This window comes from Plasmodium vivax, chromosome 5 (genome assembly GCF_000002415.2).
Source record: "Plasmodium vivax chromosome 5, whole genome shotgun sequence".
Taxonomy (NCBI): domain Eukaryota; phylum Apicomplexa; class Aconoidasida; order Haemosporida; family Plasmodiidae; genus Plasmodium; species Plasmodium vivax.
The window spans coordinates 364,771-387,980 of record NC_009910.1 but is presented as its reverse complement, the minus strand read 5'-3'; the positions used below and the strand labels follow the sequence as shown (position 1 = coordinate 387,980).

Here is a 23,210-nt window from a genome sequence, read left to right as displayed (position 1 = left end):
GGGAGGGGGGGAGGTATCTACCAGCCTGGCCCTGCTGTGCACGCCGCACTTCCCCCCATGGGCACCCCTCTCGCAAGCTTTAATTCGAAGCGCAAGCGAGGGTCCAGCGGGGGCGCAACAAAAAAAGGCAAAAAAAAAGCGCATCCTTTAGGCGGCATCGCTTAGGCGGTATAACTCAGCAAGCATACCACATATGGCATACCACAGGTGACATCCCACGTGCTGTGTGCCGTGTGCCGCGTCCCGCTTGACTCACACCGTATGCTTCGCAGGGCATACGCTCGGCAACATCGCTTGCGCGAATGCGCCCAGTTTTGCTCACAGCTGCGTGACCCATTCGTGGCGAAGGCCTACCCCCATGCGACCTGCATGCGGAGAAATGTACACGTCCCCCAAGGCCCAGCGTCATTTATTCGTTTTAATTTGTTTTAAGATCGAAGGGGGTCCCCGTTGCTGTCAGCGCATCGGTGGGAAGAGGCTGCCGCGAAAATGCAATTTGCAGCTGGGCAGGAGTGTTACCTCGCGTTGAGCAGTGCTATTTTTTTTTTTTTTTTTTTTCTTTCTCATTTTTGGCTCCCTCCCGCAGCGATCGGGGGAATTCCTGCCAGGCGCGCTGTGGGTCAATCGGCGGGGTGGGAAAAAAAAGAAAAAAAATAGAGCAAGATAAAGCAAAATAAGGCAAAATAAAGCAAGATAAAGGAGGGTAAAGCAAAATAAAACAAAGCGGATGCTGTTTATTCCCCTAACAGCGCAAAAATAACTTAAGAGGGATGTTCATCCGGTGAAGGACTCACCAGTTCGCAGTTGTGTGCGGCGAGGAGAATGGAAAAAAAAAAAATGGGAGACCCAAACAAACATTCTCTTCAAAAAGGGAGCATCAAAAAGGGAGCGTCAAAGAGGGAGCGTCAAAGAGGGAGCGTCAAAGAGGGAGCGTCAAAAGGGGGAAGGATACGAAGGATACGAACGTGTGTGCTGATGAAACACGCGCCTGTCGAACTGGCTGCTAAACGGGATGCCCATCCGAATGGACGTAGGGACAGAAGGGGGAAGAGGCTGTCACGTGGGGTGATTCGCATAAAACTGCAACGTGAAGGGGGTAACTTGTGTAGGGCTGGCAAGCTTGTATATTCCCCCCCGTGGGAAGTGCACCAACGCATCGGCATGCTGATGGTCACACGTCCAAGTCGAGGTCGCAAAAAAGTTCTTCGTTGCACCACTTGGCCTCCCCTAAAAGGAAAATGAGGAGAGACATAGTGAGTGAAAGGATGGAGCGCGGCGTGATGGGGAGTAGACGGACGAAGAGCTGCTTAACGAGTGAACGGATGGAGCGCGGCGTGATGGGGAGTAGACGGACGAAGAGCTGCTTAACGAGTGAACGGATGGAGCGCGGCGTGATGGGGAGTAGACGGATGAAGAGCTGCTTAACGAGTGAACGGATGGAGCGCGGCGTGATGGGGAGTAGACGGATGAAGAGCTGCGTGATGGGGAGAGGGCCCTGCCAACTTCCCCTTCGCTTACCCTCCTCAAATTCCGCATCGGCCAAGTTAATTTTCCCCCTCTCAAAGAGCTCCCGCCCCGTGGGGTTGTCCGACAGGTTGGTGTTTTTTATTTCTGCGAAAATGCCTTTGTAAAACTCCTTTCGCCACGCGTCGAATTCGTCCTCGGTTACTCGGTACTGCAGGGGGGAGGTGAACAGGCATCGCGCGCGCAGGGGTGACGCAGGGGTGGCGTAGGTGTTACGCAGGTGTTACACGTGTGCCGCTATAAAAACAAAACTATTCGCTCATGCAAATGCACAGGTGTATACCCTCGTAGGTACACACAAATGCACTTAGACGCACCCGCTCCTCACACAGCTCCTTCAGCTCCAAAACGTTTTCGTAATCGTCTGCGCCCATCTTGTCGTCCGAGTCCTCATCATTCATTTCTTCACCCCCCTTGGGTTTCCTCTCCAGCATTTCGTCGTACATGGATTTTTCTTCGAGGTCTTCGGACAGGTAGGACTGCAAAAGGGGGGGAAAAAAAAAAAAAAAAAAAAAAACACACCGGATGGGATGAGATAACGTGGGGGAAAAAACACACGCAACGGATACGATAACGTGGTGAACATAATTTCGCGCCGTTTTGAATCACCCCGACTGTTAGGGGCAATAACTAGCCACAGGTGCGACTGCTCGGACGAACTCGGGCTGCCCCCCCCCCTGGTCTTACCCGTATGTTCTCCACAATGTTGTAAATCATGCTGTAGCCCAGGTTATTTTCCACCGTCTCTCGGATTTGCTGCTCCACATTTTCGCGCAGCCTGCTGGGGAGATTTTTGCCTGACCGGGGGAAAAAAAAAAAAATACACAAATAAACAAATAAACAAATAAACAAATAAACAAATAAACAAATAAACAAATAAACAAATAAACAAATAAACAAATAAACAAATAAACAAATAAATAAATAAATAAATAAATAAATAAATAAAATTTACATACACATGTATGCACATATATACAGATATGTACACATGAAAAACGCAGCAGCTTGGCAAAAACGGCGTTCGCCTTAGAAGACCCAGCACGGACGCACGCGAAACGCTCTTCTATGTGTGCATATCCGTTGCACACAGCGGGTCTTCCCCTAAAAAAGGAAACAGAACAATCCAACGCAGATACGCGCCCCTCCACCTTCTACCTTCGACGATCTTCCATAGGGGGGCCTCGTCCGGGTACCGTTCCGTGTACTCAAAGAGCAAGTAGAAGGAAATCTTCTTGGCTTTATTTTCAATCAAAATTTTAAAGTTCTTTTCGTCCACGCAGATAAATTCATTGGTACATTCGTACAAAAGCGACAAGCTCTCCTTCTCTGCCAGCTGTTCGCTTTTGTAATCCATGTTGCCTTCTTCCCAGGGGGGGGAGCGGCGTGAGTAGGGCGAACGGCGCAAGTAGGGTGAAGGACGCTTGTGTGGCTATTCCTCTGTTGGCTTTTCCAGCTGTTCACGCCTACATGCACACCTACAGGTGCATATCTTTGCGCTCTCTTTAAATACCAAATTGGAGGGGACACCCGCGCCCACTTCACAGCTGAGCGTGTCACTTCGTACACGAGTTCTGTGTAGCTTAAAAAAGTTTTTACGGAAAAAAAAAATAAAGTGGGGAGTCACGCGCCATTCACCGATTTTTTTACCCATTGAGAAAAGGATGACATAAAAAAAAAAAAAAAAAAAAAAAATTGTTAACTGCGAGGATGCAAAAGCGTATGTCGATTTATACTCCTCATTTTTTTTGCCTTCCCGCAATGCGGCCAAACGAAACGGTGTTGGAGCTCCCTCTCAGCGTAGTCCTGACGAGAAGCTTTTACACTCCTGCGCAATCAATGGGGTGCTGAAATAGTGGGGGTTCAGTTCGACAGAGTGGAGAGGAACATCCTTCCATTCGCTCCAACGGGTGAGCAGTTATCACTTGGGCTGAAGAGGAGAGGCCGCCAAGAGGGAGGCATACCAACAACCGGGTGAACCCCACTCTGCAGGTGAGACGGCATTGGAGCAGTCTCTCTCAGATTAGAAGCACCCCTCCCCCGCAGTTGCCACCTGTTTGCCATTTTGCAGCGCGCATTGTTAAGCGGAAATTTAACCGTATAGTTAGCCGTATAGTTAGCGGTATAGTTAGCGGTATAGTTAGCCGTATAGTTAGCCGTATAGTTAGCGGTATAGTTAGCGGTATAGTTAGCGGCACATTTTTGCGTCGTATTTTTTCCCCAAACTTGTGCATGGGCTGGACCTCCCCCCTGCCACTTCTACCCCTCCGCATGGGTGATGAAAAAGGCATGCACACGTGGGGGCATACACCTGTGCTGCCCCCTTCTGCATCTGCTCAACCCCCGTTTGGACAACCCCGCATAGGTTGGTTGAGACTTCCCTTCCGATTTGTGAAGGTCGTTACGGATATTTTTCCCCCCGCAGATGGGGACTCCTTGGAAGAGCACTCACTGGGTAGTCACTCATCACGGTGACCATTTTAACAAAATGGGGGGGGAAGCAATTGTCAAGTGGAACACACTGCTCATGTTGAGGGGGGTTAAAAATGGAGATACTTAATAGCGTGAGTCAGTCACTCAGGAGGGGGGAAAGGGGAAGGACCCCAAAACTGCACACACTCCTAATCAATCACACAACAGGAGTGGCAAAAAAAAAAAATATATATTTCCATTTTCATCAAAAACAAACTTTTCTAATGTGTCGTTAATTTGGGGAAGAAATTTTAAAAAAAAAAAAAAAAAAAAAAATTATTTTTAAGTCATACGTTGTAGAGGGGGAAGAAGTGTATATAAAATACATATGATGGAGGGGGGGGAAAAACAAAGGGGGTGAGAAAGGAGAATAAAACGAACGAGCGGAAAAAGGGGGGAAAAGCAACGGAAAAAGGGGCGGATATGCGGAAGGCGAGGGGTTCCGGCGAGTGAGGTGCAAACAGGGAGTGGGATCCCGAACGCGCCCTTCGTTTGACTTGAAAAATGGTGGAAGATTACGGGGGAGAAGCGCTCACCTGGGGTAGCTACACGTGGGGTAACTACACGTGGGGCGACTACTCTTGAGCCGCTTACTCTTGAGGACACCACGCATGGTCACACCTAGTCACCCACGTGGGTGCGGGGCAGGGCGGCGTCCCCTCCAAGGGGGCGAACCCACCTACCCTATCTGCTCAACGAATACGTGTTGTTGTAGCGCATCTGGTTGGTCGAGTCCATGCTGCCGTAAATCACGTGGGTCATGTAGGGCTGGTGGGGGGTCCCCATGATGGGCTGCTGCACTGTGTAGGGTTGAGTGGGAGCCAGTTGAGGCTGCGCAGGGGCATTTAACTGTACGTAGTGCTCCTCTCCCTTCTTTAGCTGCACCTTCAGGTGCTTCCCAGACACGTAGAACCCGTGCATTCCCTTGATGGCATTCAAAGCAGACTCTGGGTTGTTAAAACTGACGAACCCGTAGCCTTTGTTTCTTCCATTCGAGTCCCTCTGAATTCGCGCGCTCACTACGTACCCAAAGTGTTGGAAGTGCTGCAGAGGGGGGAAGGCAGCGACATTAATGTGGGCAAGGGTAGCGGTGAAAACGGTGAGGAGTTACTCCCTTTTTGAGCACCTCCCGGGCATCTATCCCCCGAGTTGTCCCATCATGAGAGCTACCATCCCATGAGGACCAACGAACTGACGACTCACCTGGTACAGCTCCATATCCGTCCAATGAGAAGGCAAGTGGAAAACGAACACATTGGCGCCCGGGGGACCGAACGACGCAACCGTGTTAGTCTTCCCCTGAATGGTTGGGGCGGGTGTAGTGACTGCCTCCTTGGGTTTCTCCCACTGGGAATGGCCAGTCACCGAATTGTAGTAATATGGGTGCCCATCAGACGTTACGTGCTTCTGCCAAACGTTTTTATTTGGCGCTGCTTGAGTTTCGGTGGTGGCATTATACTTGTAGCTTGCGAACCTCACATCTAGTGGTCGCTGGCTGTTAGGAAATATGCACTTATAATCCAGAGCCTCTATAGCTTTATAAGCTTCCGACCTCTGCTTATACGTGATGAACGCCCATCCCCTGGGGCTTTGGCCCGTGGCGGGCACGTAGTACACTTGGGTGATCGTGCCATATTTGGAGGCCTCCGCTTTTAGCTCCTCCTGGGAAAAGGGGAGGAAAGAAATGCGGCAAGTGAGACGCGAGGTTGTTTTTTTTGGATGCACTGTTGGGGGAACGTGGGGAGAACGTGCGAGGACCGCATATGCCAAGCGCGTCTACCCCTCCGCTGGCACCTAACCGCATCAACACAGTGCGCGCGGGACAACTGGGGGACTCACCTCTGTAACATCCTTGGGGATGCTGCCAATAAAAATTTTGGAAGAATTCGCAGCGGACATTTTGCCCTTCGCAGTTTGGGCTAGTTAAAGTAGGGGGAGAACAATTTGAAGGAGGTAACTCTCTTAAATTTTAAAATTGGGCTGTGCCTTCTCTTCCTGAGGGGACCGTACACGCTTGCATTCGAAGGGGTCTTCAGATTTGATCGGAGGGAGGCGGATCCGACTGTGCGTCTACTCGCGGCTGAGCCTATCCTGTCGCTCCGCTCAAAGTGCAGCAATAACGTGCGTACACTCGGGTGAAAAAAAAAAAAAAAGGAAGAAGAAGAAAATAGGCGGTCAAAACATCAGGGGAGTTTATCTAAGGTATCATTTTTCGACTGTTTCGTTAGTGGCGTTCGGACTGGTGGCAAATGATTCTTCAAAAATGGATCAGCTCACATATGTTGCGGTGGATCGCACATCTGCTGCAGTAACTCGTGTGTGTGTCCCTCCGTCGCGCACGTACACGCTCATACGCAGGGGCATGTGCGTAGACATACGAGAGGACGTTAGCGCATAGCTAGGCAGGCACTCGGGCGGATTTCCATCACACGGAGGGGAGCTATTCTGTGCGTGTAAGTATGTTGGGGCTTGTCCTACCCGCCTCTCTTCACATCTGAGCAGTTTCTCCTCCCGTGGCTTCCTCCTAGGGCTTCCTCCCAAATCAGGTTGCCTGTATTTCGCGCAGGTTTTTGCCCTGCCCCGGGGAGAAATGGAGCAGCTCGCAGTGGTGCCAGCCGGCAGGGGTGAACTGTGCCATTCGACGGGTTGCACTTCGTCAGTTGGCAATCCCCTACTTCTTATCAGTCGGCGGTCTCCCCTTCGGAGCAGCTACACGGCAGTTACCAGTTGAGCTGTTTTATACTCGTCTCTGATTCTTCGCCTCAGTGGCATACGTTTGGGTTAGCATTAAAACGGTGCGAAAAAAGAAAAAAAAATAATTCACTTCGGTTGCAGAGTGGTGAAGGAGTGTGGTGGGCTCGGTTTCGTTTCCTTCCGTTCGGTTTAATTTTGCCGGTTTGTATATGCGAGGTGGTGAGGGGCGCGGCGTGCGAGGGGCAAAGAAAAAGGCATTCACATTGGCATTCACACTGGCATTCACATTTGCACTCACATTCGCAATAACATTCGCATTTGCATTCACCCTAACGCTCACCTTCGCCCTCTTGTTCGCCCTCACCCATTCAACGTGCACCTCCACAAGTTGCGAACCGCCAGCTGCGAACAAACTGGAGGGGAGTGAGGAGGCACGAGCTAGCGAGCGGCGCCGGCGAGGCAAGAGCGCGGTCGGGGGACGACGTGAAGGATGAAGAAGGGAGCAGCAGAGCTAAAGCGAACTGGTATAATGAAATAAAACCAAACCAAACAAAAGCGAATCGATTCTACTCCATTCAAATAAATCAAAACGAAACAAAGTAAAACAAAAAATAACAGCAAAATGAACCCCCCAAAAATACAGATATATAAATGCGATAGAAATTTGATAGGCTCCTTTTTCTTTTTCTTTTTCTTTTTTTTTTTTTTTTTTTTAACATTTTCCTATCCCAGGCAAGCGTCAGTAAAAAGAAGTTAACTTGAATGGAGGCTCAGCCGAATGGGGAGTGATTTGCATTCATGCGCCTCTACCAGCGTGTGCTTCTGCCAGCGTGTGCCTCTACCAGCGTGTGCTTCTGCCAGCGTGTGCCTCTGCGAACGTGTGCCTCTGCGAACATGTGCCTCTGCGAACGTGTGCCTCTGCGAACGTGTGCCGCTACAAACGCGAGCTCATGCAAACATGCACAGCCGCACAGCCGCACAGCCGCACAGCTGCACAGCTGCATAATAGCAATCGCGTAGGAACCGAATTGCGGCATTTGTTCATTCGTGGAAATATATTCCCGTTTGTGAGTAATTGTCGCGATTTCGCTTCGTTTTGCTTTTTTTTTTTTCTGGCTCTTCGGAAGTTCATTTCAATTTATTAAAGTTTCTATTTTTTTTTTTTTTTTTTTTTTTTACCTTTTTAGGAGCGAGCCCCTCCGCGAGTTGCATATCTCACCGCGCTGCGCAAAGCTGCGTCATTGATATGCTTTTTTTTTTTTTTTTTTATCATTCAAAGGCTCGCCGTTCAAATTATTCTTTTGTGTTCGCCGCACCAGAGGAGTTAAACATGTGCAGGTGAAACAAAACCTCATTTTGCTTGTTTGGCGGGTGATAAAATTGCTGGTAGGGTGAAAGGCAGCACATGTTCGGGGGGCGAAACTGATGCGTATTTTTTGGCCCCCCTGTTTGCAGCCGCCCGGTGTGTTCTCGCACGCCCGAATGGATTACTCCTCCGATCCATACGTGTGCCTCCACTGGTAAGACCAAGACGAAAAATTTTTTCACGCAGGAATTAGCCCTTTTGTCTCCCCTCTACACGTTTTAAATTTGCACACGGGTGACAAACGAGCAAAAAAGTTAACAACTTGGCGTCGTGATTGTCATTAAAGCAAACGTACATGTGATGCTTCTATGCATGATGAGTGTAATTTTGTTTACGGGCGAACTTTGGGATGGGCACCGTCTGCCTCATGGTAAAGCAGTCGCAGCTACAGCGGCACGCGAGGTTAAACTTGCGAAGAGCACATTGCTGCGTAAATTTGCCATGCTGCAGCGTAGCACACGTTTTCTTTCATTTTGTAATTTTTTTTTCATTTCGCGTGGGTGCCAAAGTCTATGCCATTGGAAAGAGCGAACGGTTGTTCACCTGTTGAGGGGCGCTGGGAAAAGCTCTCGATCTGACGCTGCCCATAAGTTTTGATGAAAAAGGGAACCGAAAAGAAACCGTGGGGTGGGGGCACCCCAAATGGGTTGCATGTGTTATATGCTCTTATTGAACGTACCATAGTGAAGTCTCCTCTTCCAAAAGGTAGAAGGGGCAAAAAAAAAAGAAAAAAAGAAACTGCGAAAACGCACTGCTATATGAGCACTGCTATGTCCGCACAACACAAACTGTGAGGAAGTGCACACCTGAGGAGGGAGGGGCCCCATATGGGGGGACAAACGCAAAAGTGAGTGGGTCTGTCTCTCTCCCCCTTTTCCTATTGACAACCTTGGGGACTGGTTCTTTACATCCTCTAAAGGGTGCCCCCCTGTGTGGCTTTCTTTAATCTGCCACATCATTTGGGGTGATCAAACAGTGGAGGTGATTTCACCCTGACGGCAACAACACCCCCGAGGGGTGAAGCAGCCAGAAAGGAGAGCGAACACGTAGGTAGTATACACATAAGCGTATGCGCATGTATACGATTGCAGTTGTGGCGAAATGAAAAGGACCTTAGCGCATAATTTCTGCCTGTCATCATTGGGGGGGGGAAAAAAAATGCCACGTTCGATGAATCCCCCCAAAGAGGAAAAATACAAAACGGGGAGGAACACTTTGCTAATTCATCTATCAGCACAACAGGGGCATTTTCATAAATAGGAACATTTAATTTGATACAAATGGAAAAGCACCTAAGGAAAATGTAATCATCCCCTGACGCAAAATTTGACCTTCCGAATGTCAAAGCTACGAACATGTCATGCGATTGTAAGGAGGCAAAGTATCTTTTACCTTCCGTTCTTCATTCCGTTTACGCATTTTAAAATGCCGCCACATGGCTCCTCTCTGCCGAGCGTATTTCCAAAATGAGTAGTATACATTTTTCCCAGTTGCGATTTTTTTTTTTTTTTTTTTTTCCTCCCCCATGGGTAATATTTATGCGCTGAATTATTCTTTAAATTGTTCTTTTGAAGAGGCCACAATCTTTCCTCTTTTGTTTTTTTTTTTTACTCATTTTGATACGTTTTTGCAATTTTCCCCATTTACGGGTTTTTCCCTTTCGCGGGTTTCTCCCATTTATGGACTTTTTTTGCCTCTTTTTTTCTCCCCGCGCGAATGAATTACCGTTCGCGAGGTTTGTTTTCCCCTCGGGCAGAGCCGCATAGCAGTAGGGGGATATGAAGAGTGGGTACCCCCCTTTTTGCTGACCCCTCTGTACAAGTGCGCCCCTCCGAGCATGTTACATTTGTATGCCCCTTTTTAGTTTTTAATGCCGCGCGATCCGCAGAAGCTTTGACGAGACGACGACGATGATGATGGAATACCTCGTAAACAGGGAGAGGGATCCTCTTTGGAACGACCCAAGTCGTCATGTTTTGGCAAATAAAAAAGAAAAAAAGAATGAATATTCCTCCCATTGTTGCAGCAAAGGGAGGGAGGAAGATGTCGACCTGTGGGATTTTTTGAAAAACAAAAGCGGTGGATTTTTTTTTGAGTCGGGGGGGGAGAAGTGGGTTGCCGAGCTGGCCCCCACGGGGGGAGCAGCATTAGGAGTAGTAGCAGACGCAGCAGCGGGAGCAGGCTTCCTGGGGACGCCCAAGAGGAAGCGAATGCAGTTCGAGTCCGGCGGCGGGATGGCCACCCCCCTGCAGAGTTACACCCCCGAGGGGGGGAGCCACGGTTTGGAAGACCCACCGCATGGCAGTCCCGCAGATGGTAAAAGGAATGAGCAGAAAAGTGAGCAAAAGGGTGAGCGAAAAGGTGAGCATAAAGGTGAGCGAAAAGGTGAGCGAAAAGCTGCGTGGAAGAAGCTGAAGACCGGCCAGTTGGGTAGCCTGAGCGAATTTCACTCCAGGGGATACGCTGCACCGCCCAGTGAGCATGTAGACCAAAGCGAAGAGAATGATGGGGCTCGTTCGCAGAGGGAGGAAGAAGAAGATGTCGCAACCACGGCCACTACAGTGCTGTCACTATTGCAGATTGAAAGAACTCCAGAGGGGGAGGACTCGAGTGATGATCCCCCAGTTAGCGGTACGGAGGGGTATGCCTTTGTCGGGGCAGACCAATTGGTGGAGTTGCCCAAAAGGTGGCAGGCCAGGAGTTGCATGGCGGAAGGGAACGACTGCAGTGGGGGGGATGGAGCAGGCAACTCGTCGAACGGTGGTGGGGCAGGCAACTCACTGAGCGGTGGCGGCAGCGCAGGGGGGAGCGGTGGAAGTGGAGGGAACCACGGGAGCAGTGGAGATGATGGGAAAGGAAATGGGAACAGAGGAAATGGTCACCTGGATGGTGGCCACCAGGGGGATAACCAGGAGGAGGAGAAAGAAGAGGGAGAGACGAACGAACAGAGAAAACGTAAAAACGGCGAAGACATCATGCAGGGGGATATTACAAACGGTGAGAATGCTCTGCACATGGGGGGGGACCCCAAAATGAATTATTTCCCCAACGGGAATGGAATGGTTAATGGGGGGCTAGGCATCGGAGGGATGGGCAGTGGTCACAACGAACTGGGTGACCAGGACAGAGTAGCAGCTGGCGGTCAAAGGAAAATGCCAGCCGGTGGCAACTACAGCAATAGCAGCAGCATGGGCATGGGCATTGGCATGAGCATGGGCAAGGTGGAAAGTGGCCCCCTCAATTTTGCCTCCTCCAATAAGATACCGCTACAGAGTTTTGGTGGCCCCCACCCGAATGGGGCGAAGCTTGGCGCGGAGGGTGGAAGTGCCAAAAACGGGGCCCCCCTGGCGGGAAACAAAAATGTGGGCATGAACAGCTTGAGCGGCGCTATGGGTGGCGCCAACATGAGCTTCCCCAAGAATAAGCCCTTCATGGCGAACCCGCAAATGGGGTTTGTGAGCAATGCGAATGGGGGCGTCACCAAGGGGTCTCGCATGGGCGAATCCTCCCGAATGAATGGCCCCAACTTCAAAGACCCAAACGATGAGTACTCCCTGGAGAGCAAAAAAAAGGACGCTGGAAAGAAGGAAGTTCTGGAGGGACCTTTAATAGGCAGCGACATGAGCAACTACCCCAATAGTGCCATCGGCATGGGAAGCAATAACATGAGCATGTTTCCCCCTCATGGAATGAACACCGCAAACGCATTTTTAGGCAGCAACATGGGCAGAATGAACAGCCTAAGTGCTATGAAAGGGATTGGTAATCAGTTCAACGGTGTGAATGTACCACCGATGATGGGTGCCGGTGGTAACTCCTATAACTTCCATGTGGCTCCGCCCCATCCGTATGCTGGCATGAATATGATGAATTCCATTGGGATGATGGGGAGCGGTGTGGGGAACGCCGCCGGGATTGGAGGTGGCTTTTTGCCCGCAGGCCCCATGAATGAGATGCACGCGGGGGTGATGGGCGGGTTGGATAGCAACATGGCGAATGGGTTGGCTAGCGGTGTGGCGAATGGGTTGGCCAGCGGCATGACGAACGGGTTGAACAGCCCCAGTAGGGTAGCCAGCGCGACGCAAGCAGCAGCCCCCCAAAGCGCCAGAAATGTAGGCAGCAAAGGGGTAGGCAGCAAAGGGGTAGGCGGCAAAGGTGTAAGCGGCAAAAGTGCAGGCGCCAACGGAGCAGAAACCGAAAGTGCAAAAAAAAACAATGACGCTCATCCGAACAGCAAAGGAACAAACAAAATGAATAGCAACACAGAAGGTAACAAGAGTGGAATTAAAAATCTGCGAATGGAGGACCTTACCTTTAATGAGCATGTGAATTTAAAAAGTGTGGATGGACTTGACTTGAGCAAAAACTTTGTGAATGGAAAGTACTGCTCCAGGCTGCCCGCGAATGAAAAAATTTATAACATTGTAAATTACATTGTGAGGAACTCCCTCGTAGATTATCTGCTGGACTTTTATAACAACGAGAGTTTGCTTTATAATGAGAAATCCGAGCTGTCGGATGGCAACAGCGGGGTGGATATCAGCCCAAGGTGCGACGAACTGAAGGGTGCCACGAAGGATGGGCAGGAGGCAGAAGGGGAGGGTGCCCCAAATGTGAAGGAGGAAACGGGGGAGGAGAACAAAGGGGAGGCGTGCCAGGGGGGAGAGGCCCCGAACGGTGACCACGCGAAGGAAGAGGTTAAGAAGCAGGACGGGGGGGCTGCCAACGAGGGGGCTGCAGAAGGACTGGCGGGCAAACAACATGCCGATGCGCAGACCCCAGATGAGCAGCTCAAAAGTGAGGGCACCCCCAGCCAGACGAATAAACAAAACGTCCCAAGTGAGAACATCAGTGGGAATAACAGGGGTGAGGATAAGCTTGACGCGGTGGAAGTGAAGGAGGCCCCAAACAAGGGAGAGACCTCCCCCATGGTTAGTAGTAGCGGCATTGGCGGGGGCATTGGCGGGGGCAGCGGCGGAAGCGTGGAGCGCGACGCGGACGAAAGCAACAAGTCCATCCTGACCGAAATTACGAAAAGCATATGCTCCATAATAAATCTACAGCAGCTGATGCCAGTCAACAACAGAGTAAGCAACCCGAATTTGATTTATGATCCCCATTATGATGCCATTTATTCTAAGTGGAAATCGTTTTTAAGGAAGGAGCAGTCTAGTGGCAATGTCATCAGCATGTGTTTCTCCAGGGACTTTCTGCATACCGTTTTGCTGTGCAATTATGTGGCCATAATTGAGGATTTAAAGAAGACCGCCGTGAAGAAGAAAATAAAATACTTTTTTCTGAACCTGTGCTTGGAGGCCGGGCTGTCCGTCAACGTCGCCCTCATGCTCTTCATCAACGCGGCCAAGCAGAGCAACAAGTTGCAGGTGAGGGTCAGCGTGGTTGGGAAGTGGTTGCGAGTAGCGGCGTTGAGGAGTGGTTCTGGGTAGCGCCGCTGTGAAGTGACGCATGTGCCCACCCCTTTGAGCTCCCTGCGTGTACTTCCCCCTCTTTTTTGCCCCCCATTTGTGCCCATTTTTCACCCCTGTGCTTACTTCCTTTCCCCCCCACCTGTAGTCCCTCCTGCCATCCGAAACCGGCCTTGGATACCTGCATCGAGACGCCGGAGGAGCTAAAGAAGAAAACATGGGCATCATCACCTTCGAGTGCATAACGAATGACCGCGAACCCGATCACCTAATCAAGCTGATCACTCTGAAGAATATTTTCTCTAGACAGTTGCCGAAGATGCCTCGAGAGTACATCGTGCGGTTAGTATTCGATCGGAATCATTACACGTTTTGTCTTTTAAAAAAGAACACGGTAATTGGGGGAGTTTGTTTTAGGCCCTACTTTGAGCAGAAGTTTGCGGAAATTGCCTTTCTCGCGGTTACCTCTACGGAGCAGGTGAAGGGCTACGGCACGAGGCTGATGAACCACCTGAAGGAGCACGTGAAGAAGTTCGGCATCGAGTACTTCTTGACGTATGCGGGTAGGTCTCGGCGCCTCGGGGCGCCCACCCGTTGAGTTGTTCATTCGCGGCAGGCTGCTCATCCGTAGCAGGTTGCTCATCCGTAGCAGGCTGCTAATTTTCACCGCGCTGCTCATCCTCACCGTGTTCATCACCCCCACCACGCTGCTTCCCCCCACCGTGCAGACAACTTCGCCATCGGGTACTTCCGCAAGCAGGGGTTCTCGCAGAAGATCTCCATGCCGAAGGAGAGGTGGTTCGGCTACATCAAGGACTACGACGGAGGAACCCTAATGGAGTGCTACATATTCCCAAACATAAATTACCTCCGACTGTCGGAGATGCTGTACGAGCAGAAGAAGACGGTCAAAAAGGCCATTCACTTTATTAAGCCACAAATTATTTTTAAGGGACTCAACTTCTTTATGCAAAATAAAGGAGTTAACAATGCCATTCACCCGAGTAACATCCCAGGGTTGCTGGAAGTCGGGTGGAAAAAGGAGGTGAAATATTTCCCAAAGAAGGCCCAAAACAAGGACGTACAGCTGAAGGACCAAATTCTGGGCGTCCTAGACTTCCTGGAAAAGCAGCAGTCCGCCTGGCCCTTCCTCAAGCCCGTCAGCCTCTCGGAGGCCCCCGACTACTACGACATTATAAAGGAGCCCACGGACATTCTGACCATGCGCAGGAAGGCCCGACATGTAAGTTGCGCGGCGTGGCTAAGCGGCGTGGCTAAGCGGCGTGGCTAAGCGGCGTGGCTAAGCGGCGTGGCTAAGCGGCGTGGCTAAGCGGCATGGCTAAGCGGCATGGCTAAGCGGCGTGTTTAAGCGGCGTGTATAAGGGGCGTGTTTAAGCGGCGTGTTTAAGCGGCGTGTTTAAGCGGCGTGTTTAAGCGGCGTGTTTAAGCGGCGTGTTTAAGCGGCGTGTTTAAGCGGCATGTGCCTACACCTGCCCATTTGATGCTCCTTTCATTTGCCCGCCGTGCGCCTTTCCTCCCCGCAGGGCGAGTACAAAACCAAGGAGGACTTTGGAATTGAGCTGAAGCGCATGTTCGACAACTGCCGCCTGTACAACGCGCCCACGACGATCTACTTCAAGTACGCCAACGAGTTGCAGGCGCTGATATGGCCCAAGTACGAGTGCATAAGTGATGGAGGGAAGTGACCCGATCGTTTGGCAGCAGTTGGCAAAAAGGGAAAAGAAAAAAGAAAAAAGAAAAGGAGAAGATTGTTGTGGAGGGAAGGGGGACGACTGCAACGTACATTTGTCGAAGAATGAACCACCATTTGAGGGAAAAACTGCTACACCGATGAGGCGTCTCCTCTGCGCCGCCCACTTGGGAGGACCACAAATGGGGCGTATGCATGTACATATACTTATGTGTGTACATGTGTATGTACATGCGAAGAAGCGCATGATCACGCACTGGCCCCCCTTTCCTCGAGCGCACCCTCCCCCCCCACACACACATATACTGGTAGACTCCCTACATACGCTTATATTCACCACGTACCTACGCTTATGCGCGGGACGAAGAGCCAGGCGCACCTTCCAACCCCATTACGCCGGCAGTTCTTCTTTTTTAACGTATCCCTCTGCTGCGTCTGCATGGACTGCCTCGCTTGCCTCGTGAGCAGCTGGCACCCCTCTTGGCGTTGATGCGCGTCCCACCGTGTCATGTCACCCTCTTTTTTTTTTTTTTCCTTCTTCTTCCCCTTTTCTGATGTTTCGTTTTTCCTTGTAGTATATGCCAAGGGCATTCCGCATTCACGCTGGCGTTTTTTCCCCCCCCCCCCCCCCCATTTTTTACGTTATTTTGTGAAATTCCCCCGCCTCCATTTTCCCCCACTTTTGCCCCTCTTTTCAAACGGTGTGCAAAGGAAGACGCGGCAAAAGAAAAAAAAAAAAAAAAAAAAAAACTACACTACACTACACTTTTGTTTTTTTTTTTGCTCAAATTTTAACTTTTACAAAAATGAAAATAAAATTATTTAAAACGTTCCATCACGGGGTTACTTCCCAGTTGGGTATTCCCTCTCCTCATCCAATTTGCCGCGTCGTATTTTTCCCCCACCATGTGTGTGCCCCTTTCCCTTTTAATGCAGCAAAATGAGTCAGCTCTCGCCCCTTTGGCGATTCCCCCAAAAGGCCACTAACTGCGCAAAAGGAAATTGGCACAAAAATTAACGCAGAAAGTTGGCACAAAAAGTGGGCACAAAATTGGGTAGCCAAATTGGGCGACCCGCCATCTCCACCTGCGCGTCGTAATCAATCCGTTGAGGAAAACCGTTCAGGCGAATTGGGAAAAAGTGCCACACCATCTCCCAGCGTGTAGAGAAGCGCGAATAGGAGTTCATTTGAATGGGGGAGTACCGTTGCGCGTGTGCGTGTGTGTGTGCTGTAGAGCCCCCCGAGACCCCACTACAAAATGGGAACCAAGGGACGAGTGGGAGGACGTCTACTCTTTTAGGCTGCCTACATGTATGCAAGTCGAATAGGGGCCCAATTGAATGAACATAAAAAGAAAAGGAAACAAAAGAGGAGTAAAACAAAATTACAGTTTTGACCCTTTGGGAGTAACACAGAGAGGCATCATACAGTGAGGTCTGCTCTTTCTGGGGTGGTTGCCCACGCAGCCCCGTCAGTTAAGAGGAAGACTAACGAACACGCATGACCAGCCACAGGAGTTTTGCCCTAACATTTGCTGCTCAGCAGTGTTGAATGAAATGCCAATTTGGAGTAGCACTCTTTTTACCCCACTTCGGTGTAACGCTCTTCCCTCGAATGAGCCACACAACTCCCCGGGAAGAGTCAGCACCGGTGCGCGTTAGCACACAGATGTGTGCCCCTGCATGGGAACACTCGGCTCGCCCAGCGGAGAAGCGCCCCCTCAATTGGCGCGGCGAAGACGGCGCACGTACATGGAAAGACGCTTCGGGAGACGCCTCGGAAGATGCTTCTAAAAAGGCTTCAAAAAAGGCTTCAAAAAAGGCTTCAAAAAAGGCTTCCAAAAAGGCTTCCAAAAAGGCTGCTAAAAACGCTGCTAAAAACGCAAAGTCCCCTCGTGACCAGGGCGCCCACTTCACCCACGCGGGCCAAATGCGCAGAAATGAAGAAACATGTTTCACCTGTACGAATTGCTCATGTTCTTTTTGAGGCACCCGAGAGACAAGTATGAAGAGGAGTTTCTGGGACCCATTTTCCTTCACTTTAATGGGAAAAACTATTACAGGAGAGACATGATTATTAATAACCGACGAGGGGAAAAGCTCAAATGCTGTTTCTTTACACCTTTCAACTACAATGAAAATACCCCTTGTGTTATTTACACTCATTCGAGTTGTAGCTGCCAGCTGGAGGCCCTAGACATCCTTCACATTCTGCTCATATGTGAGTGCTCCATTTTTTCCTATGACTGCTCTGGGTGTGGGTTGTCCGACGGCTACTTTTCGACCAGTGGCTGGAATGAATCGCAGGACCTGTTTTTGATTCTGCACCATCTGAGGAATGTAGAGCACGTGAAGAACTTCGCCCTTTGGGGGAAGTACTCCGGCGCAGTCAGCTCCATCATTGCGGCGTCTCTGGACGCCAACATTAAGTTGCTGGTAAGGGGGAGGGGCGGCCGTGTAAAGCGGTGTTATATGCAGTAGTGCCATGTGAAGCGGCACGATATGTTTCTACCTGGTTGGCCTTCCCACCTGCGCGTCATTGCTGCTTCCCCTCAATGCCGCTCCCCCTCAATGCCGCTCCCCCTCAATGCCGCTCCCCCTCAATGCCGCTCCCCCTCAATGCTGCTTCCCCTCAATGCCGCTCCCCCTCAATGCCGCTCCCCCCCCGCGCAGATCGTGGACTCCCCCTACGTGTCCCTGACGGAGCTGTACAAGACGACCTTCCACCTGAGCGCCAAGGGAAAGGCAGAAATCATTTTCAAAAATATTTGCCTCTACCTAGCAAAGAGGAAAATCAAAAAGAAGTTCCACTACGACATCGAAAACATATGCCCCATTTTCTTCATCGAAGATGTGACCATCCCCACAATTTACCTCATCTCAAAAAATGATAAAATTGTTCACCCAGCCCATACCCTATACCTAGCATACAAGCAGAAGAGTCAGCAGAAAATCATTTTCACTTGCGAAAAGGCAGCCCATGCGTATGAATCATTTTCATATGACAATAAATTAACGGCAGCCATTCGGACGGTCTTATTTGGAGCAGACGAGGATGAAATCCAAAATGCCTTCAGCTTGTCTACCTACATGAGGGTGTTTAATGGCCTCATGGAGAAATACGCTCACGAGTTTTGCTTTATAGATTCTTTAATTAGGAAAAAGTTGGGCAAGAAAAATAAAATTATTGACAAGGTTAAGCGGTTCATTTGCTTCAAGTACCAGTCGAAGGCTTCCCTCACTTCTTCCAGCTGCTTCAAGTGAGCCTCCCATGTGTGGCCAGTGTAGCAGCAGACTCACCAGTGGAAGAAGCCCAGTGCGCTGCCATCGCGTTATCATCGCGTTACCAACGCGATACCCACTGCTCACCCATTTCTGCTTCCCCTTATGCTTCCCCTTCTGCCTCCCCCAGCCAGTCCACCATCGATTCCATCCGTGACGCGAGCACCAGTAACAGTTCGCCCCTTTGGGGGAGGGATCCGTCCCATTGGCGCTCCTTCATTCGGTTCCCATTTACATAACCGATATGTTGTCTCCCCCCCACCTACACACCTACCAGCAGGCGAAAATGACTACATGCAGTACGAGCCATCCAAGAATAGCCCATGTTGGAAAAACAACAGTTTAGCAGCTGAGCAGGACGAACGAGACCATCACGGGCTGAGCGAAGAACAGGACTCACGTGAGGACCACGCACTGACGGACGAATATGAATACCCATTTCACGACGTTCCCGATTTGATGGGTGGCCAGGATGCAACTGAGAACCTGCTGGATGCACCTCCCCTCAAAGGATACGATGCGAATAGGGTACACCTGTTCAAACCAACATTCCACCCAGCTGAGCAATCGGGGCAAAGGCGCTTTAACTTAATGCACATGCAGAGCGCGCGCAGTTCCCTCAAGTCGAGTAAGCACAGATAAGGAGAGTAAAAAAAAAAGGGAGGAAAAACGGAGCAAAGTGCGGAAAAACCCAATGAGATAAAATTTTGCACACCGATTGACACCTTTTACCCCCCCCATAACAGAAAGGAACACCTACAAGAAGTCCCTAACGTGGGACACCAAGTTGCAGAGCGCGGTCACGTATTCCAAGGAGGACTGCCCCTTCGAGCTGCTAAAAAGTTAGCCCTTTCTCCTCTTCAGCTTTGTGCCATTATTAATGTTTTAGTTTTGCCACAGCCGGGCAAGCGCACAAACGCGCGTGCATGTCTACAGCTGTCCTTAAAGCGGAGGTGGCTGTATTTTTTTTGCGTCTCCTCTTTTTTCCTTTTCTCCTTTCCTCCTTTTCTTTTTTTTGTTCCGACGACCACGCATCTCTCATCGGTGTGGTCTCTGCCGCCCACTCAACGGAAACTGCCCCCTCCAAGCTTGTGGAGGTTCTTTTATTAAAACATATACCAACACGCTATTCCTCCGGAACTGTGATTTTGCCTTACAGCAGTTGTGTGGCCTTTTTAAGTGGCGCCACTTTGGCGTCTCACCTCCCATAGGGCGAGGCCACTGTGTGTTTGATTGCAAGTAGGTACAGTAACCACATCGCTGTGGCTGCTTTACTCCTTATCGCCATTTGAACCCTTGGGGGAAGGGAGAAGGGAAAAGACGAGACTCGGGGCTTGCGCCCCTTCGACCAACTTTTACGTTTCGCGTTTGAAGAGTTTTTTCATGGTTTTATTTTGTTGACGGGGAAGTCGATACAGATTGGGGCGGCGTTGGTCCACGCGGGGGCAAAAAGGCAGCGCCCCGGCAGGCGCGCGGCAGCCGCAGCGGAAAACGTAACTGCAATGGTAACTGCAATCGTAAGCAAACGAAACCGCTAACACAACCGCAATCGAAACCGCCAACGCAACCGCCAGCCCACCCCCGTGAGCGGTCACTCGGCGCCGCAGCACCTGTTTATGAAGCCGCAGAAGCGCAACTTGGCCTTCCTCTGCTTGGGGACGTACTCCAAAATGGTGGCGGGCCGCACGGATACAATTGCCTGCCCGTTGCTGTTCGCATAGGAGGGCATGAAGTTCGACCGCCTTCTCCCGGACTCATTCCTGCAGACGTTCTGAGAGGAAGAGTAGTTTTCCTGGTAGACGTGGATGTTAGACGGCACGGAAAGGTTATGCTTCTGCTGGGGGTGTATGCGGTTCTTCACGTCCGAGTGATAGTTCCCCTGGCCGACGTTTTCTTCCGCTGACTTGGACATGCCTCCTGGTCTGAAGTCGTTGAAGGACTCTCTGATGAGCTGCTCGCTCATCACTTGGTTCACGTCGTACTCGTTGTACCTGTCGTTTCGGTTGTTTCTGCTGTTTATGCCGTATCTGTTGCTTATGCCGCTTCTGTTATTCCCGTGGTCGTAGGTGAAGAGGTGGCTATTCGGAGCGCACCCGTCGTTGCCGCCTCTTAGGTTGCCCGCGCCACTGCTAGCTACCCTGTTGCTGCCGTAACTGCCCTCCCCTAAGTTGGCAGATTCCCGCTGGAGAACCTCGCGCAGCTCCTCCTTCGTGGTGGGCAGGTGTATGCTGACGTGCGTTATGTTCGACTTTTTATACATGTCGTCTTCGCCGTAATGCCCGGTTTGCGCCGTACCTTGGGTGTGTTCCCTCGAGATTGCTTCCCCGTTGGGTAGGCCTTGCCAGGTGTGTAGCTCCTGCTCGTTGAGCAAGCCCTGCCCGTTTAGTAAGCCCTGCCCGTTGAGCAATCCCTCCTCGCTGGCTAAACCTTCCTCGTTAGGCGTTCCTTCCGCGTTTTCCGCGACATCCCCGTAGTGGCCTCCTTCCTCCCCTTCCTCGCCCTCCTCATGCGTGGCCTCATTATACATGGTCTCATTCTTATGCTCCAGTTGCCCCCCACAGGAGTCCTCATCCGACTCGCCGCTAACCACGGAGTGACTTCCCCCCCGGCGTCCTTTGAACTTCTCCACTTCGGTGGACGGGGACATCTGTACTGGACAGTACGCCGCTGGGGAAGAAGTATCATTTTGAGACTCCATATTTCTGTACGTTTCTTTATTGTACATGTCCTGGCTTTCCTTAGCCCCCCCTACTGCGTAAAAGTCATTTCTGTCGGAGTTTCCCCTTGCCATTTGAGGGACCACCACCACCCTCTCTTTATATTCATGTTTGGCACTAGTATTTATGTATGTATCCATTTTGGCCATTTCGCAGATGGAAGGCATTTCGACCACATCTGTGAGGACCTCCTTCTCCATTTTTTTGACCTTCAAAACGGGAACAACGCGCTCAATTATTAGGGGTACTTTTTTCTCTATGATATTTTCCTTATGAAGGTACACAGGTATTTCTACAATTTTATTTCTGTACTCTATCTTGGGGATGTGTATAATTTTTTCCTTTTCTATCAGCTTGGGCTCATACTTAATTTTGTCTAAATAGATTGGCTTGGAAATGTGCTTCGTCTTGTAGGTGATTATTGGTTTGATGACATCCACGTATTTGTTGACGAATTTGATTTCTTCCTTCTCTATGATTTTTTCCACGTACTGGGTTACGGGCACCCTGACGACTTTTTCCTGGCGTATGGGCTTGAGGATTTTGTTGCCCAGGTTTCTCGAGTGCTCGAAGGTGTACGGGACGCTGTGCGGCGCGTTGGACAAGTTTTCCATGTGGGCTGTGTTGGCCATGTTTACCGTGTGGGCCACGTTCTCCGTGTGGGCCACGTTCTCCGTGTGGGCCACGTTCTCCGTGTTGGCCATGTTTGTTGTGTTCGCCATGTTTGCCCTGTTCACTGCGGGGTGTTCCATTTTGCACATACAGGGAGGAGGCGTACAAAAGAGGCAAACAAGCAAACAAGTAGATATACGTATACGCGTGCGTGCTTTACTGCTCTGTTTTGGGCGACAAAGGCAAAATGAGCTGAGACAAAAATGGTCAAATATTTTTATGCAACAAGGCAGCTCTCTCTGTGGCTCTATCCCACAATGTTGCTAACTTAAGGCAGTTGACAAGGTAAAAAAAAAAAAAAAAAGGATCCCACTGGCGCTCGCACAAGTGTATATGGGCGATTGGGTTTGAAAAATGGTTTTACCCAGGTGCGCCTTAAACAATATGCGTATACAAATACGTGCCTACAAAGGTGTTAACTAAAATGAATCCTTTACAAAATGATGGGGGGGAAAAAATGCTTTTAAAAGAAGACAACAGCGAGTAAATGCCACGTAAACACTTCGCAGACGGTATCCCACAGTGTTTTGCGGAAAAGGTGACAAAACGTGTTTTTCTGTGGGGATACGGAATGGAAAGAAGTGAACTGATGGCACAAGACGGCGGAGGTGACTTAAATCAAATGTGAGTGAAACGTATTCTCAGCTCGTCGAAAGAAGTTTTTTGTAATTCATTTTGTTTATTCAATTTGTTTATTCAATTTGTTTATTCAATTTGTTTATTCAATTTGTTTATTCAATTTGTTTATTCTTTTTGTGCATCCATTTGCGCATCCATTCTGTTTTGTCATTTATGTATCATTTATTTATATGTACATTTTTTTTTTTTACATTTGCATGTACACACGCTTGGCACTGTTCAAAATGTAGAACGATTTAAATCACGTGGCTAGCTCGTTCAGGTAAAAACAACGCTAAGTTCACGTTTAAAGCCAAAAAAAAAAAAAATAATAATAAAAAAAAAAAAAAAGTAACATTCGCATTAACAAGTCATGAAAAAAAAAAAAAAAATAAATATGCATATGCACACCCGTTTTAGCTACCTATAACGCCATTTATTTCAAGTGAACATTTGCAGCGCGGTCGCGGAAATGTGCTACGCTAAATGTTCATGTGGAATAATACCTATTTTGTGTTCCCCTTGGAGAGCTCCTCTCACGTCGGAAGGAACAAATATTGACCACTTGCATGGAGGTAGACAACTCTTCGTTTAGAACCATTAAAAATGAGCGCATTTGAACTGAGCCTTGTAGTTTTCTTCTAACACTTTCGGAGTACACAACTGTTTGGAGTGTGCACTTTTTTTGTGACTTGTTAATGCGAATGTTTTTTTTTTTTTTTTTTTTT

At 49.8% G+C, this 23,210-nt stretch overlaps 5 protein-coding genes across 5 annotated transcripts, besides 23 other annotated features; 2 read left to right on the top strand and 3 right to left on the bottom strand.

The window, feature by feature from the left end:
- Window positions 1-23: part of a microsatellite that runs on past the window's edge.
- Window positions 24-863: 840 nt separating this feature from the next.
- Window positions 864-3,190, bottom strand: PVX_089210 (hypothetical protein, conserved). Its single transcript, XM_001614881.1, has 5 exons — window positions 2,683-3,190; window positions 2,212-2,321; window positions 1,842-2,003; window positions 1,519-1,675; window positions 864-1,227 (listed from the first exon to the last, which is right to left on the bottom strand). Exons 1-5 carry the CDS (start codon window positions 2,879-2,881, stop codon window positions 1,172-1,174), a joined length of 684 nt encoding a protein of 227 aa, XP_001614931.1. The 5' UTR covers window positions 2,882-3,190; the 3' UTR covers window positions 864-1,171.
- Window positions 894-920: a microsatellite.
- Window positions 1,111-1,143: a microsatellite.
- Window positions 2,719-2,739: a microsatellite.
- Window positions 2,927-2,949: a microsatellite.
- A 738-nt stretch (window positions 3,191-3,928) lies between the features above and the next one.
- Window positions 3,929-3,951: a microsatellite.
- Window positions 3,952-4,229: 278 nt separating this feature from the next.
- Window positions 4,230-4,255: a microsatellite.
- Window positions 4,256-4,680: 425 nt separating this feature from the next.
- On the bottom strand, window positions 4,681-5,895 carry PVX_089205 (clustered-asparagine-rich protein, putative; the record flags this gene model as incomplete). The annotated part of the gene is made up of 3 exons (XM_001614880.1): window positions 4,681-5,040; window positions 5,200-5,658; window positions 5,836-5,895. The coding sequence occupies 3 exons, from the start codon at window positions 5,893-5,895 to the stop codon at window positions 4,681-4,683; spliced, it is 879 nt and encodes a 292-aa protein (XP_001614930.1).
- Window positions 4,691-4,713: a microsatellite.
- Window positions 4,888-4,974: a microsatellite.
- Window positions 5,802-5,826: a microsatellite.
- Window positions 5,895-5,927: a microsatellite.
- A 352-nt stretch (window positions 5,928-6,279) lies between these two features.
- Window positions 6,280-6,330: a microsatellite.
- A 64-nt stretch (window positions 6,331-6,394) lies between these two features.
- Window positions 6,395-6,414: a microsatellite.
- A 993-nt stretch (window positions 6,415-7,407) lies between these two features.
- Window positions 7,408-7,499: a microsatellite.
- A 417-nt stretch (window positions 7,500-7,916) lies between these two features.
- Window positions 7,917-7,938: a microsatellite.
- Window positions 7,939-8,294: 356 nt separating this feature from the next.
- Window positions 8,295-8,330: a microsatellite.
- A 184-nt stretch (window positions 8,331-8,514) lies between these two features.
- Window positions 8,515-8,589: a microsatellite.
- A 1,139-nt stretch (window positions 8,590-9,728) lies between these two features.
- Window positions 9,729-15,672, top strand: PVX_089200 (histone acetyltransferase Gcn5, putative). Its single transcript, XM_001614879.1, has 4 exons — window positions 9,729-13,440; window positions 13,631-14,045; window positions 14,211-14,725; window positions 15,027-15,672. The coding sequence occupies exons 1-4, from the start codon at window positions 9,967-9,969 to the stop codon at window positions 15,186-15,188; spliced, it is 4,566 nt and encodes a 1,521-aa protein (XP_001614929.1). The 5' UTR covers window positions 9,729-9,966; the 3' UTR covers window positions 15,189-15,672.
- Window positions 11,232-11,339: a microsatellite.
- Window positions 15,024-15,046: a microsatellite.
- Window positions 15,185-15,206: a microsatellite.
- A 29-nt stretch (window positions 15,673-15,701) lies between the features above and the next one.
- Window positions 15,702-15,746: a microsatellite.
- Window positions 15,747-16,281: 535 nt separating this feature from the next.
- Window positions 16,282-16,395: a microsatellite.
- A 772-nt stretch (window positions 16,396-17,167) lies between these two features.
- On the top strand, window positions 17,168-19,602 carry PVX_089195 (hypothetical protein, conserved; the record flags this gene model as incomplete). Its single annotated transcript, XM_001614878.1, has 5 exons — window positions 17,168-17,629; window positions 17,867-18,453; window positions 18,606-18,643; window positions 18,753-19,103; window positions 19,222-19,602. 5 exons carry the CDS (start codon window positions 17,168-17,170, stop codon window positions 19,320-19,322), a joined length of 1,539 nt encoding a protein of 512 aa, XP_001614928.1. The 3' UTR covers window positions 19,323-19,602.
- A 236-nt stretch (window positions 19,603-19,838) lies between these two features.
- Window positions 19,839-22,643, bottom strand: PVX_089185 (hypothetical protein, conserved). Its single transcript, XM_001614877.1, has one exon. It carries the CDS (start codon window positions 21,951-21,953, stop codon window positions 20,067-20,069), a length of 1,887 nt encoding a protein of 628 aa, XP_001614927.1. The 5' UTR covers window positions 21,954-22,643; the 3' UTR covers window positions 19,839-20,066.
- Window positions 21,555-21,575: a microsatellite.
- Window positions 22,644-23,210: the final 567 nt, after the last annotated feature.

Bases quoted from the DNA above. Each gene is read 5' to 3' on its own strand.
- PVX_089185 (XM_001614877.1), bottom strand. From the start codon at position 21,953: ATGTGCAAAATGGAACACCCCGCAGTGAACAGGGCAAACATGGCGAAC.
- PVX_089210 (XM_001614881.1), bottom strand. From the start codon at position 2,881: ATGGATTACAAAAGCGAACAGCTGGCAGAGAAGGAGAGCTTGTCGCTT. The intron at 2,322-2,682 runs GTAGAAGGTGGA...TCCCCCGGTCAG, and splicing joins CCTATGGAAGATCGTCGAAG to GCAAAAATCTCCCCAGCAGG. The intron at 1,228-1,518 runs GTAAGCGAAGGG...TTTTCCTTTTAG, and splicing joins CGATGCGGAATTTGAGGAGG to GGGAGGCCAAGTGGTGCAAC.
- PVX_089200 (XM_001614879.1), top strand. From the start codon at position 9,967: ATGATGATGGAATACCTCGTAAACAGGGAGAGGGATCCTCTTTGGAAC. The intron at 14,046-14,210 runs GTAGGTCTCGGC...CCCACCGTGCAG, and splicing joins GTACTTCTTGACGTATGCGG to ACAACTTCGCCATCGGGTAC. The intron at 14,726-15,026 runs GTAAGTTGCGCG...TCCTCCCCGCAG, and splicing joins TGCGCAGGAAGGCCCGACAT to GGCGAGTACAAAACCAAGGA.